General features: G+C 38.7%; 1 protein-coding gene across 3 annotated transcripts in view; it reads right to left on the bottom strand.

Annotated features, from left to right (window-relative positions):
• Nucleotides 1–15514, bottom strand: part of VRK2 (VRK serine/threonine kinase 2) — a 70287-nt gene extending 54773 nt beyond the window's left edge. For 2 of the 3 annotated variants that reach the window (XM_063301212.1, XM_063301196.1), the window contains exons 1-9: nt 15438–15508; nt 13968–13992; nt 13664–13694; nt 12708–12848; nt 9455–9510; nt 1823–1892; nt 1483–1570; nt 1030–1138; nt 129–221 (exon numbers count right to left, since the gene is read on the bottom strand). In XM_063301212.1, the coding sequence (XP_063157282.1) occupies nt 129–221; nt 1030–1138; nt 1483–1570; nt 1823–1892; nt 9455–9510; nt 12708–12843 (552 nt within the window). In that variant the 5' untranslated portion in view covers nt 12844–12848; nt 13664–13694; nt 13968–13992; nt 15438–15508. Of the gene's footprint in view, nt 1–128; nt 222–1029; nt 1139–1482; nt 1571–1822; nt 1893–9454; nt 9511–12707; nt 12849–13663; nt 13695–13967; nt 13993–15437 lie in introns of all 3 variants that reach the window. The other variant, XM_063301204.1, reaches the window with a different exon arrangement.
• Nucleotides 15515–16051: the final 537 nt, after the last annotated feature.

The raw sequence follows: 16051 nt of genomic DNA on the forward strand, positions 1-16051 counted from the left end.
TCATGCTTTCTTCTCTCTGAAAACAATGTGTGCAGTTTAAGCAACAACTAAGTCTATAACATCCTGCTAGGAACATTTATCAATGACAAATAATGTGTATGGAAATTGGATGCAATGTATTTATTTACCTTATGTGGATTTTTGTAGCCCAAAAGTAAATTTGCTGCTTTAATATCCCCGTGCACATATTCATTTTCATGAATATATTCCAAGACATCCAGCTAGTGGGGAAGGGAAAACTATATTAAAAAGGAAACCAGAATTTGTATTTATATTACAATCATCCCCAGAATATTTTTAAAGACTTCACAAGTTTTATTAAATACATGATAAAGGGAAATATTATTCTGAAGGAAAAGCATATTTCTTAATTCAGAGTGAACAAGAGAAGCAAGCCATTTTATTAAACATACAGATAACATAACACATAGGTAGTACACTTTGAACAACCACTTAAAAGGGGCGTGGCAACTAATAGCCCACAGCCTTTCTTCCCACCCTTCAGAACTCTGAAATCATACCACTGAAATTTGGTGGCACACTGCTCATAAAATGGATCTTATATTTATCAATGGATCTTATATTTATCTATTTATAATGATAGTCTGTATTGTAAATTATGTTTTATGGTTTTAATTTATTTTGTTGTAAACCACCCAGAGTCCCCCTTTGGGGGGAGACGGGCAGTGACAGAAATTTGGAATATAAACAAACAAACAAACAAACAAAGCTCAATGTCCTGCCAATTTTTAGAGTTCCATGTAAGAAAAAGATACACAGGCCATGATAGACTAAACAATGCTTTTAAGAAAATGAAATCCAGAAGCCCAGCTCAAGTCAACTTAATTAGCTCCAAATCATTACAGCAGTGGAAGAGAAGGATGGACAAAGTACTAACATCTCCTCCTTTGAGGTCTTCCTTTCAAGACTAAACAAAGATCATTTAAAAAACACATATGCAAGACAGTAGTTCAAACTCAGTGGCCCATTGATCCCCATTCCAGGTTTACTCTGAGGTTTCATACCCACCAGGTGCATCCCAATCTGCAGAACAGTTTCCTTGTTAAACTTTCTCCCTTCTCTTTCAAAGGTGGTTTGGAGATCTTCTCCTAATCTTTCCATCACCATAAATCTGTAACTAATACAGTATGATCACAAAGAAAAAAAGTAAAAACATACTGCCTCACATTAAAAGTCAACAGCAAAACCTAATACATATGAGTGCCCTAATTTGTTTACTAAATTAGACATTAATCCACCTAACATGGCAGTGGTTCTCCTGGACCACAGGCCCAGCTCTGCTATCCAAGATCCTTTTCCTTGAATAAAAGAGCAGACTGAGTCCAAAATCTTATGCAAAGCCTATGCTTCCACATTGTCCTAGAGTGCTTCCCCATTCTTTCCAGGGAAGGACAAATCAAATTCCCTACCCCAGAAAGCCAATTCTTGTTCAGCTTTACTGTACTGTAATGTCTTCCTTACCTTTTACCAATATGTTTGACCTGGCCTGATCCCAAGAAAACAGGAATGCCTAAAAAAGTTAGTTGTTTCAGCTTCATCCATTTCTTGACTGAGAAAAGGATAAACATTAGAGGAGAGCAGGTTCTTTAAAATGTCCAGCTTCTTTTTAAAACAAAAGATAATTATGAGTTTTTAAAGCATCAGAATACAATGTTCTAAAAATGAATATACATATTAGGTATGTTTGCTAAAGGTAAAACTGAAGTAAAAGTTAAATCTTCAAACTATTATTCACAAGCTATTATTCCTGAAAAAGTACAAGTGGTAGCTTGAGAAAGGACAGTTCTGTTGCCTGACTTACTGTGCTGTTGTTTTGCAGCTCGTTGGTAGAATTTCAGTTCAGAAAATAAGGGCCCGTTTTCAAGATATTCCTATACACACACATATAAAAAAAAAAGCAACAACATTTTCGTGTGAATTATGTGATACACAGATCATGTGAACTGCCTTAGGAAGTACTGTCCATATTGGTCATTAAATGCATGTGTATGAATGCATGCAAGTATGTTTATCTGCTCAAAAGGTCCTTTGGCCCTTCCTAGCAATATTACAGTGCAGAGAAGCAGAGATGACCTTGGAGAAGGTATGTGGAGACCATGAGCAAAACATTTTACTTATTCATTCAATTTATTCCTTCAATTCAACTTACATGGCCACCCATCTCAAACAAGTGACTCTGGGCAACTAACAACAATAAAAAAATCAGCAAAAGAGAACAAAAAATATAAAATGAAAAGACAATAGGCAGCTGAGATTTAAAAAAAACAACCATAAATACAAATACAAATACAATAAAATTATTTTAATAAAACTAATTCACAGGCTCTAATAGACACTCCAATCTCCAAGCCTGATCATTTTCCTCAATGAATAAATGAACAAGTATAATCTTTTTGACTCATTTTTAAGTTGGGTTCTCTTTATCTAGTTTTAGAACTTGTGTGGAAAACAGATCATATTTTAGGTCATATTCTTGAATATGAAGAAATATTGAAAATTCAAAAGGGTTCACAAACTTTTAAGCACCACTGCTTATCAGCAGCTGCATGAAATAGGGAAGGTGCTAAGAGAATGTGGAGCTTGACTGAATATGAGGAGAGAGAAGGACAATACACATCAGCCTTGCCCTATTCACTCCATCTGGATTTTGCTTGATCTGACATCTGGAACCACCAAGGCATTCCAGGATTCCGTTCTGCTGAACTCTGGTTGGCTTGAAACAGTCTGGCAGCACATTGGAAAGCAAACGTTTTGTACTGGGTTCGACACAAAACATTTTCCATGTTTTGTGTATACCCCTAGATGAGGATAATGCCTTCCAACAATAAATTGCAGAACTTTCAGAGGCATGAAATCACAGTGATGGGAGGCTTTAATTACTGAAACATCTTTTAGGAGATTAACTCTGCCAAGTATGGTCTCTTCCAGGAAATTCCTAACTTCTCTTGTGGCAACTTTGTCCTTCAAGTGGTGGAGAAAAGCACAAGAGAATCAGGTATCCTTGCCTTCATATTTATCAGGTTTTATCAGATTTCAGTACCAAGGACATTAAGGTAAACTACCCATATATAAAATTCTTGAATTAAGAGAAACTAAAACTGTGTGTAGTCAAATGTTTATCTTGGACTTCAGAAAAGCAGATTTTAATAAACTCAGAGCAGTGATAACTGTGATTCCAAGACAGGAGGAGCTAGTGAGAAGAGGAGCTCAAGATTGGTATGAATTCCTAAAGGAGATACTAAAACCACAATTGCAAACAATTCCAATTAGGAAAAAAAAAGGAAGACAGCAAAATAAGCGAAAACTTAGTAAAGATCTCAATATGGAAAAAAGACCCAGAAAAATGGAAATAGGACAGGTTACAAAGTTACAGACCAGGTTATGGGTCCCTTCTTTGAGGGAAGTTAATCTAGTGGGACCACGAAAAAGGGGCCTTCTCCATGTGGCTCCCTCCCTGTGGAACATCATTCCTCCAGAGATTAGATTGGCCCCCATCTTGATACTTTTCCGAAAGACCCAGAAGACATGGTTCTGTCAGCGGGCCTGGAGACCCCAGTTTGAGACAGAGCCAATCAACTGGATTATCTGATTGTGTTGTAGCTGCTGTGGGGGCTGGGGGTCACTGGATTTTTTATATTGTGAATTTTAATTTTGTAAGCTGCCCAGAGTCACTGTGTGTGAGTTGGGCAGCTATATAAACTTATTACATAAATAAATAAATAAATAAAATAAAGAGTACAGACAGGTAACCCTGAACTGTAAGGATGGTGTCAGGAAAGCAAAAGCTCAGAAAGACCTGAAGTTAGTAAAGAATGCAAGAGTAACAGAAAAAGGTTTCTTGTGCTACGTTCAAAAGAAAGGAAAACCAACAGGACACCAGTTCCTTAATGAAAAAAGTAAAATTCTAACAGCTAAGAAAGAAAAGGCAGGGCTGCTCAACTCCTATTCTGAGTTTGGTCCTTTTCAGCAAAAAAGTATGTATTGCACAAATAGATTGTGAAGATTAGGACTGAAGCTGGAGACTGATAAAAATATGGAGAAGAAATACCTCTTTACTTTTAATAAGTTTAAATCTCCAGGACCAGATGAACTGCATTGCTAGAATACTGAAGTAACTTGTTGATGGCCTGGCTAAACTTGTATGTAATATCTTTGAGAAATTCTGGAGAAAAGCACAGTAACAAATGTCTGAAAAACAAATATATCTATCCTCAAAAAGGAGGAAAACTACACAACAGTCTGTCTGACATTGTACCCTGGAAGATTTTAGAGCACATCATGAGAATATCAATCTGGAAGCACCTTGAAAAGAAAGTGGTAGCTACAAAAAGTCACCATCAACTTGTCAATAGTAAATCTTGAAAGTCTAGCCTTAACTCATTTTTTGATCAATTAACTTCTTTAACAGAGTACGGGAATGCTATAAGAATAATACATATTTCCACAAAGCATTTGGCATCTGACTAGGAAGCTAGTTAAGTATGGATTGGATGGAAAGACAATTAACTGGATACACAGCTGACTTGAAAATTATAGTCAAAGATACTCATCAATGGTTCCTCATCAAATGGGAGAGAATATGCTACACAAATCAGTTATAGGTGTCCTACTTTTCAACAATTTTGGACGAAGAAATGGAGAGAATGCTTATCAAATTTGCAGATGACACAAAATTGGATTAGATGGGTAACACCCTAGAACACAGAAATGAAATTCAAAACAATCTTGAAAGGTTAGATAAATGCTATGAAAATAATCAAATGAAGTTTAACAGAGATAAGTGCAAAGTTCTTTACTTAGGATACAAAAATCAAATACAGAGGTGCAGGACAGCAGATACTTGGCTTGGTAGTAATATTTAACAAGATAATTTTGAAATAACATTTTACTGCAAATTGAATATAAATCAACAGTGAGATGTGGCTGCAAAAAGAAAAGGCAAACAGAATTTTAGTCTGCATTAACAGACTAAATCATGGGAAGTAATGAAATAAATGAAAACACATAATGGTTTAGCACAATATGTGATTCCACAAATGTATTTGATCAAGAAAGCATACACAGAATACTCTGTGAATGATAGGTATAAATAGTACCAATCCGCAGCTCAAGGAGGGGAGAGTCTGCATCTGGGTCCCCCAGAGAAGACCACTTTCATTAAAGATAGCATTAATTGTTTTTTCAAATTCAAAGAAATGTGGAAAGACATTAACGTAGTTCAAACTCTGCCCATCTGTCTACTGGCACAATAACTCTCCAAAAACTAAATGGAGCAGGACCAGATTTGGTCTGGGGGAAGCAGCTGGGAAAAGAAAGATGGAATCCAAAAATGGGTGGATCAGGCTGGAGAACAGAACAGAACAGAACAAAATAGCTTTATTGTCATTCCACTATACACTATACACCAAGTGCATAATAAAATGAAATTTTGTTGCAGTTGGCTCACAAACACAATCAGAAACAAAAATAAAAATACCACAATTACTATAAAATATACATTCTTTACACATTCCACATTCCACTTAAAAAACTTATTGAGTATTCAGGAGTCTAACAGTCTGGGGGACAAAGCTGTTACCCAATCTGGCTGTTCTACATCGGATGCAGTAGAACCTTTTCCCAGAGGGTACCAGATATATATTTATTCGGTCAATGACCAGCAAAATTTAAAAGAAAAAAAGTACAATCAAGAAATACAATAATAAACTACGAACTAACAAAATATATCACATAATGATACAGCATTCACTCTGCCATTACTGTATTAATACATTTGTTACCTTATGGGGTGAGCCTAAAACATTAGAAATTATACAGTAAGAAATTATAAAATGAAAATAAAAATATATATCCCCTGACAATTTATCTATTAAAATATTTCAAATTTAAAAGTACTTTTTAAAATAGGGAGTCATTTCTTTGTCTGGATTTGTCTTATTTTCATTGCAGCAACACAGAATTTGGCAACTGTACATGTAATGTAAGGTTTTAAATCCTGAAGTAGATAGTTCACGTAAAAATTATCTGGATACCCAGGGAGTTTTTCTGTTAGGGGCAAAATGTAAATTGACCTGATATCCCTACAAAATTTACAGTGTAGCAGTACATGTAAAATGGCTTCTACTTCTTCACCGCATGGGCACATTCACTCAGCTATGGGGACTTTGTTGTATCTGCCTTGGAGTAGTGCAGATAGGAGAATATTGAATCTGGCTTTAAAGAATGCGATTCTCAACTTAGGAAATGTTAAATTTAGGAGATATCTTGCTGGTTCCCATATGCCCCTGTTTATCCAAATTCTGTTATGTTGTGGGAGCCTATTAAGTTCATTCTGAAACTCCATGTCCTTCATTCTTTGGATGACTATTTGTGTCATGAGTACTGATGGTGAGCAGGAGGGGGCCCCTATCCAGGGGGGAAAATGCATGCGTAGTACTGAGGAATTAAGCAGCCATTCAAAGAGACACAGATCAGACCCGCCTTAACTTTTGGGGTTTATCTGTCTGGGTTTTCCCACACTTCTTCAGTTTGTTAGGATTTTCGGTCTTGTGTAGCAGTAGTAAACACTAGAGACCTACTCCTCGTCTCAGCATGATTCCTGACTGTTAGGACAGTTTGTTTGGCTTGATCGTAGCCTAATGATGTTAAGAATAGAGGAGAGAGTCCATACAAAGCCAGCTTATATTCTACCACCTGCTTCCAGGGTGATCTACTAGGACTAAAGGAGTTAAACCAACTGGGAAAAATTGGATTTTTAGCCAATAATTTATCATCAGCTTCCAGGCCCTCACTTGATTTGACGGCATTCCTGTCTCGAGCCTTAACTGGGCATTTGATGTACCATTGGGTGCGGCCAAAATTAATCACAGGAATTTTGTTTGGACTATTTCCTGCGGCACCTTCTTCTTATAAATTCCTATTTGTGCCCCGTAAGGAATTTGAGCCAAAGTTTTGTCCTCAAAAAGTTTTAAAGCTGCAGGTACTAATTGTCCTCTGCCAGTATAAAAAAAAAAAAAGTTTAATGGCATTTGTTGACCTGAAGGCTGATTGTGTTGCGTAGTTCTGGTGAGCATTCCGAGTACCTTTCGAGTGGAAGACCACCCCAAGGTATTTAAATACATTGACCTGTTCTAATTTATGCCCTTCTATTTTCCAGGAATGCTGCCTAGCTTTCTTGGCAAAAACTAAAATTTTTGATTTGTCAAAGTTGAGAACCAAATGGTTTTGTCTACAGTATCTTAATGTTGCTGCAATTGCTCTTTTCAATCCAGTGGGGGTTTGCAAAATTAAAGCAGCATCGTCAGCATATAGGAGAATTGGGATTTTGTGGTGCTAGGCTGGGTGCATGAGTATCCGTGTTATGTAAGAGGTCCACGAATGAATTAATAGATTAAAAAGGGTGGGGGCAAGAATACATCCTTGTTGCACTCCTTTTCTGCACATTTACTATGCCAGAGAGGGTCCCAAGAGGGTTACACCTCACTCTTAAGATAGAATTGGAATATAATTTCCGCATGAGGTGGACAAGGCGCCTATCAATAGTTGTATTTTTTAAATTTTTCCCAAAGGACATTTCTGGACATTGAGTCAAAAGCTTGTTTAAAATCAAGGAAGGCTACAAAGAGGGATGATTTCTTTTTGTACGTATTTCTTGATTGTACTTTTCTTTTAAATTTTGCTGGTCATTGACTGAATAAATATGTATCTTTTCCCAGAGGGTAACAAAGAAAACAGTCCATGAGGAGGATGGGAGGAGTCACTGACGATCATTCAAGCTCTGGACAGACAGCGTGCGCATGCTATATCCTGGATGAGAGGCAGTGAGATCCCAATTATCTTCTCTGCTGCCCTTACCACCCTCTGTACAGACTTACTATCCGAGGCACTACAGCCTCCAAACCAGATGGAAATACAGTTAACCAATACACTCTCTATAGTGCCTCTATAGAAAGTAAGGAGGATGGGAGGTGGAAGATGTACTTTCCTCCTCCGGCGCAAAAAATGCAGATGTTGCTGTGCTCGTTTTACCAAAAATGCGGTGTTAAGAGACCAAGTCAGACTATTCGTTATCTGCACCCCCAGGAATCTAATGCTACTAAAATTCCTCCATCTCTATAGGAGAAACAGTTGGGAAGTGGATTGGAACATTACTGAGTATTCCATTCTAAGTGTCATTCTTTCCTGGTCATGAGATCCAGGGCAGAGCATACAGAGCCCACCCCTTATGCTTTCAAGTGCACACACTAACATATACAGATATAAAAAACTTGCTCCCAAATTCATTGGTCCTTTTCCTATTATCGATGTTGTCAATCCAGTTACTGTTAAGTTGGAACTGCCTCACAATTTGAAGTGTTTGCACCCTGTTTTCCATTGCAGCTTGCTTAAGCCTGTACACCACTCGCCCCACTGGCACCCTCAACCTCCTCCTCCTGCTCCCATTATGATTGACGGCCAACAACACTTTGAAGTCAAGGACATCGTTGATTCCTGCAAACTTCGAGGCGCCCTGCAGTATCTCGTCCAATGGAAACATTTTCCATATCCTGAACGGGTATCTGCTCACCATGTTAACACTCCTGATTTAGTTAACCGTTTCCACCTTGCTTATCCTTTAAAGCCTGCTGCTTGATGTATTCTTTATTTTGGGGGTGCAGTATGTCATGTTCACTGATTCAATGTAGTTTATACATCGTAACATTTCACATGCCATGGCGCTCACGCGCAGTTCTGTTTGGGAGGGAGCTGCTGTGAGACCTTGTACCAAGCTCTGTATATGGAATCAGTACAATGGAATGTGTTTGGAACTATGTTATCTGTTCAAGGCCATTTCCGGCAGACCATCAGAAACCGTTAGGAGCACCTGGGATTGTGAACTTGAGAAGATTCCATGGGGGGAGGGGTTTCATGTGCACCAAGGGTTTTTCAGTTTGAATTTGGTGCGCTTTAATCACTCTCAGCCTTCTCTGTGATCCTGCATACTATTCTTTAATAAATCAGATATCTTTGAATTCTTACTCATGAGTCTGATAGTGTTTTAGAATAGGCAATCATTACAGTGACATGAGGGGAGAGCTGAAACACAAAAATACATATCAACATGCAAGATTACAAAGAACACAATAAAACTACCTCCTACAACAACTGTTAGTAAAGGGAAAGAATTCCAGAAGCCATGCTTGTGGCTTGCACAGAATCAAGATAAGAACTAGTGCTCAGTTTTCTAATTTTCCTTTTCCTTCGTTATGTCTTTTTAAGACTGTAATTCATAGAGCAAGGATTGTCTTGATTCCACCATACTCTGAGCTGCTCTGGGAGCCTTCTGTCTAAAAGGATACAGTCACTTCAAATAAACAAATAAATAATAAAGTGGGGAAAGCATGCAATTCCAACAATAAAAAGATGACAATATTTTCAAAGTTATAAAAATTACCACTTTAATGACATGCGCAGCATTGTCTTCTACTGGTACATCAAGACAAGGGGAAGCTACAAGATAAAATTAAGGCAGAGAAAGTTATGGAAGACTTGAGCCACTTCATTCAGAATTGAATTTCAACTTAACAGGAGATACAATGTAGTTAAGTTCATGTACACATTATATTAAAAACTGAAAAAGAAGCATTTTTCTTTAACAAGAATTTGGCTACAAATGATTGAAATAATGTGATTTTTTTCATTGTTTTCTTTATCATATGTGATAAATTTCTACCATTAATATTATGCCTGTTTTTCAAGATTTAAAGAAGTATGCCAGGAGGTCACCAGTTTGACTTCAAGTTATCCAGTGAATGCATCAGAACAGACTTGGAACCTCAGGATTCCTCAGGTACATAATTTAGGGCAGCTTTTCCTAAGATGGATATGATTAGGCACATAGATTCCAGATCTCAAAATTTTCAACCAAAGGCCATGCTGGCTGGGGAATTCTGGGAGTTGAATACCACAGATCTGGAAGACCTTTAGGAACTGTGATTCGGAATCCAGAACTCCTGTAAATTAAGCCTTCTGAGCAGAAGCAAGTACTTTCTCACCCCCAATGTTGGCTATATCCGTATTTTCCTCTCCTTATCTTACACCATTAGGAAATAGCTGGCTTCCATTGGGACTCTGAAATTCACCCCCATCCTAATTAGTCCTTTTGCATAATATTTGCCCCATGCTTCATGAAAACCTGATTCAGAACAGGCTCATTCCTTCAACATGATTTACAGCAGGTCCATTCCAAGTGTATCTTCGCCAAGTATCACTTCAGTCTCACCTCTTAGGACTCTACTACTACCAATCATTTTATGATTGTCTTTCTACACAGACTTCTTCCAACCTATCTACTGCGCACAACTTCATACTGTATCAAAATTTTTCAAGTGCTGGCCAAAGTAATTTAGTAAGCTTTGAGTAAAGAATATATTAATAAAGCCATTGAAATCCAAGTCAGATTACAAAATCAGTGAGAGGAGGAGAAATTGGCTATCTTTGCCTTACTATGTTATTCCCTCATTTTGCGCATATTCATTGGAAATGATGACAGGTGTACTGCAGAACATGAGGAGGGTGTCTAATGATAATCTCTGGCTGTTCAATTCAAACCCTTTAACGCTTAATCTTTTGTTTGCTCCTGTCCATTTTATGCATACTCTCTATATAAAGAAACTCAATAAACTATATAAACCCAAGGTTTTCTTGACTTGTGCAACTTTAATAAAAAGATACCCTATGCAACTCTTTCATACAGAGTCGGACACTTTTTCCAGCTAACCAAGTATTATCTACTGAAAGTGGTCTTGCTCAGCTGATAAGAAGAGAAAAAAAAATCTAAGACCCTCTGCCTGCACAGCAGGAGCTCCGCCATTAAGCTATGGCTTTTCCCCACAGCTTTTATTAGTTTCAACATGCAAAAGTAACATCAGAGCACACTTCTGGAGAATATTGCTTTTTTTCTCCCCACACAATGATAACCTGGCACCATGACACCCAGAAGTCCGACAAAGTAACTTGCTGGTTTTGCTTGCCAGCTGGAACCTACAAATTTCCATGTACAACAGTTTATTTGTGTGGCAACCATCTCCTGGAATAATGGAGAAAGTGCCTGCAGTACATCTTATGGAGTCAGTTTTGCAGGCAAAGTTTACACAGAGGGAAGAGGAAAGCAGTGCTACTGGCAATTAAATAGAATTCCCAACTCCTGTCCACAGCTGATCTCATTGCCACTGCTGGAGCTCTGGCAACAAATACTCATTTTGCAAATATGGATGGCCTCAAGAAAGTGGAGGTTTGTGTGTGAGCATGCTGTGGTTATAAAAATTTGAAGAGTAATAATTTCCTATGAGCTTTACTTATATGCTAACATCACAATATCTGCAATCTGTAGACATTCCAGGATCAGGAAGTACAAATTGTGGTGACTTTTTTCAAAATTCTTTGCTACTTTTGCAAAGTAACTGCTATGATGATGGGATTTACTTTCATGTTTTCCTTTATCTTTTGCATCAGCCTTCACTGATCAGGTGCCCTCCAGCTGTGTTAGGGAAATTTACAGAATTCCCATCTGATAAGCCAAGACATATAAACCAAATACATCTGAAAGGCCTCTGGTCAAGGAAGGCTTGTTTACACACTTCTTCTTTCATAATCTCCCACTTCTTCTACTTAAACCAGCAACGAAGCTAAATGGGCATGAAACTGATTAGCACCCAAGCTGGAGACCAAAGGAAATATCATTTTAAGAACTTTCAGCTTTGCAAAAGTAAAGCAAGGCAAGGGTATTTATATAATGTAAAATTATTTTAACCAAGGAAGGTAAAACATTTGCTAGCTTCTGCCTGGGTACCAATCCTAGTAAACTATGCAGGACTGTGCATCACTGGGACCTAAGATTTCCAGATAGGTATAAAGTTATCTAATCTTGTCTGATTAACAGAGCTGGTATATTCCTGGTTTATAATCTTCTTCAATCCCTAGTGCAACTGAGAGAAATAACCGTAAATTGAAAACCAGGAGATCAAACTTAGTTCCCTGACCTATTCCCCACCAATTCTTCACAACTGCCATCTATGGAAAGCAGGGTGCATGGGAACAAAGTAAAACCAACAGAACATAATCACTAGATTCATTTGCACCATGAAGTACAATTATATAAAGAAATATTCAGAAATTTGGTGTTTTCATTTACTACAGTATTTGGTTTGGAATAACAATTAAAAAATAGCACAATTTGACTGAAACTGAATCAGAAAATGTCTGATTCAATTTTGTATCCAAATCAAGAATCCAAAGATAGAATGGAAAACTGATAAACTATTGTAACTTTTTTTTAAAAAAACTTTCAGCTATGTGAGGTTATAAACAGAAATAGAATCTTCCAACAGAAAAAATGTCTAATTTCAGAGATTCAGATGGAAAATTTTGGAAGCAGGCCCTTTAAATCCTAATTACTATTATTTTTCAGGAAAGTAGATATAGTTTTTCCACCTTTATGTAAAGAATTAAATCACTTTTGCAGACAAAATATAAAGCTCAACATTCACTTCTGAAGTGACCAGTGTCAAAGATGTCACGGTGGACTTCTAGGAAGCAAAAAAAAAAAAAAAAGCAGAGGGAATATATCCATTTCCTAGATACAATGAGGGATGGGTCTAAGTAGTAAGCTCTCCTACACAAAATATTTCGTACTACTTATGATTTACCTAAGTAGACCAAGCCAAATCCTCCATGAGCAATCATAGGACCCAATCTCCATTCCCGTTTTTGGGTATCCTTCAATATTATTCCTTCTTGAAGAGGATCTGGGAGGTTGTTTTTATTATGCTTTTTTGGAGGCATTACACCTTAACAGAAGAAATAAAAGACAATTCTTAGGAAAAGCAACACATACTGTTTCCTCATAGGCTTCTTATATATTTTTTAAAAAACACCACCTTATAACCTCACATTCTGATAATGCAGACATCACCAAGCTTACCCTCTTTGTTACACTTAAAGTGATTCAGATGCTGATATAAGAAGTCCTTGCTGAATATATTTGAGAAGGGCAGCTTTGGCCATAATACAATCACCTTGAGTCATGAGAAGTAACATGGGGTGGAAATGTTACAATAAATATATAATGGTGACAATTTGCCTTGTCAGTTTCAACTGTTCAGACTTGTCCAGATTGATGTTTATAGCAATAACAGCTCTGTCCTTGTAAACTGCAAGCATTTGGCTTGATTCTGGCATTGTTTGATATGTTTGGTAAAGATGGATCTTCACTTGTTAGATACCTTTGGCAAGAATCTATCTGCCCTCTTCGGTGCATATTTGGCTAGCTTTGCTTCTCATGTGTGAATAAAAAGCTCAGTCTTTTCTCCTTGAGACAAAAGTCCGAAAACCGCTCAAGATTATTGAAAGTGAGTGTCATATCATTTTGTCCGTATTTTGGCAATATTATCAATTTGGTATATTTTTCAGCTGTTTTTCTCTATGCACACAATTGCTTGCTCATACTTTAGCTGTAACTAAAGCATTTCAGATAAAAACCCTGAGTGATTTTGATACAATTCATGGTTGATTTCAGTGCTCTAAACCCATGTTGATTAGGCTGCCAAAAGCAGCATATTGTCAAGACTTAAAATAAGCTCACAGCAAAAAGCATCTTTAATACCTTTATATGTTCTCCGCTTGGATTCTCTCCCCTATTAAGTTACAGAGAAGAAAGGCTCAGTTAACAAAAGGTGAGGGGGTACACTCTCCTTCCACTGTTAATCCCACACTAATGGGAGAGGTTCAGATTCTAAGACAAGTGTCAAAATCCCAAACCCAAGTTTTCAACCTTCTTTTTCATTTTGGAAACAAAAAGCTGAATGTTTTACTCTTTTCATTACCTGTATCATAACACCTTTTTCTTTAAAAAAAAAAGGGGGGGAGGGCGTTTTTCCTGCCATGGAAATAAATGGAAAAAGACTCACCTGTTTAATTTCTGTGTGCCAGCAACTGAAAAGACACAAGACCAAGTTCAGAAAAAAAGGTAGTTGCAATTCAAACAGAAAGGAAGAGCAACTCTGTGAAGTGTTTGTTATTTCATTCAAACCAGGGCAAGCAAAATTAATTAATTAAATTTCACTTAAAAGGGGACAGTAAAAACAAGATTGATTAAAGGTATGTGTTACAACATAGCACTCTCCAGGAGTGATAGACTAAGCTTCTATAGTCCCAAGCCAGTATGGTTAGTGTTTCAGGAATTGTTAGCTTAATTTTTTTGTAAAGCTCTGAGGTCCACACAAGAGCAAAAGCAACTGCTACTCCAGGCCAGCTTGATTAGCAATTACAGAAGTGAAAATTGTGAGTACTTATATCCACAGTGTAGAGTACTTGAACCATGATTTATATTCTACATGACAACACTTTGAAATTCAAAACAAAGGATATGTTGTTATAGGTTATTTGTACATATAACAAATATTAATTTTCTTATTTAAAAAGAAATGTGGTGCTTTGCCCCAAAGATGAAATAGAAACAAAATGTATTGATACATGTAGATATACAAGCTATCATTCATAGAGCTCTCAGTGTTCTGTTACACTCCCAGAGAGGAAGAAACAAACAACTCAGGATGGAACATGCCAAGTCTATGGAGGAAGGGGTGGCTTGAGCCTCAAGGATCGATTTCCCAGAATCAATATCTAAGTCACACTTTCTCTACAGCACTGTCCTCCATTTGAGTGATCATATGTATTGCCACAGAGCATTCAAAAGAGGGGGGAGTTGTACCCTCCCTATCAACTCCAACGAAAGCAGGATTGACACAAGCAGCAATCCGGTGGAAGCTGCCTTTACGGTCTATCTTTGTGGAGGCCATTTATATGACACACTACCACCAGCAATCTTAAAGAGAAGGAGAATTCATTTCCCAGCTTTTCAACATCCAGAGTAATAGTACCTACACATTAGAAGAAAGCACCGGGAACTTTGGAGAAACTCCTCGGGTTACAGACTTCTAAACAGGACAGAGCAGTATTTGGGGAGGGGGAAGTTTAAAAACAATTCACTAAGCCTGAAAATAGTGAGTAGACAGGAGAGAATTAAGTAGGTGACCAAGAAACCACAAATGGAGCGGGGCTGCTACGGAGCTGCCCATAGGGCAGCCTCCAGTTGCCCTTCTCCCTTGACTCTCATACCGCCAGCATTTCTGACTATCGCGTCCAAAACTGCCAAAAGACAGGTTAAGGGGGCAATGGGGGGAAAGGGCCGAAGCTCCCGGCGTTCGCTTCGGAGACAGGAGAGGCTGAGGAAGGCACCGCACACACTGCCGAGAAGAGACGCAGTCCTCCCCGGCCTCCACAACGGCGCAAAGACACCCATTTTCCTTCTACGTCCCCTCACATTCCTGCGGGGAAGAGCTGTATCGCCACCTACCCCTGGAAAACGGAGGCCGCACCCCCAACTTTCCCGCAAGGGCTCGGCGCTGCTTCCCTTTCTCCCCTTCCCCTTGGCGTTCCCCTGGCTCTGGCCAATTCCAAGGGACCTTCGCGGCAGGCTGCCTATCCTACGGGAGCGTCCCTGCCGCACGCCACTCAGCGCCCCGTCACGTGGCGCGGCATCCAACTCGTCTCCGGAAGTTACTCGCCCGCGAAAAAGTAACGGCGGGAAGAAAGTGGGACGCCCGCCTCCTGGCGATTGGCTGCGCGTTGCCTCTTCCCCAAGACCAAGCCAATCGGAAAAGGTGGGACGGACCCCGCCTTCTTTCACTGAAGTGAGTGCGGGAGTTGAGGATGCTTGAAGAAAAGGCGGTGACGGTCCCGCGGGATGCTGAGATGGGCGGAAGAGAGAAGGAACGCTTGCAAACCAAACCGACCGGCACTGCTTTAAATAATTATTTATTAAACTTGTGTGCCGCCCGACTCTCAATGACTCTGCGCGGCTCACAACAATCAAACAAAGAAATGACAAATCAATAAAGGATGAAGATAAAAGATGGCAAGAGCAATGAAGCGAGGGGTCTCACGCCCCCGCCTAAGGCCTGGGTGAAGAACCAGGTCTTCACAGTTCTTC

The sequence above is a fragment of the Candoia aspera genome, chromosome 1 (genome assembly GCF_035149785.1).
Source record: "Candoia aspera isolate rCanAsp1 chromosome 1, rCanAsp1.hap2, whole genome shotgun sequence".
NCBI lineage: Eukaryota > Metazoa > Chordata > Lepidosauria > Squamata > Boidae > Candoia > Candoia aspera.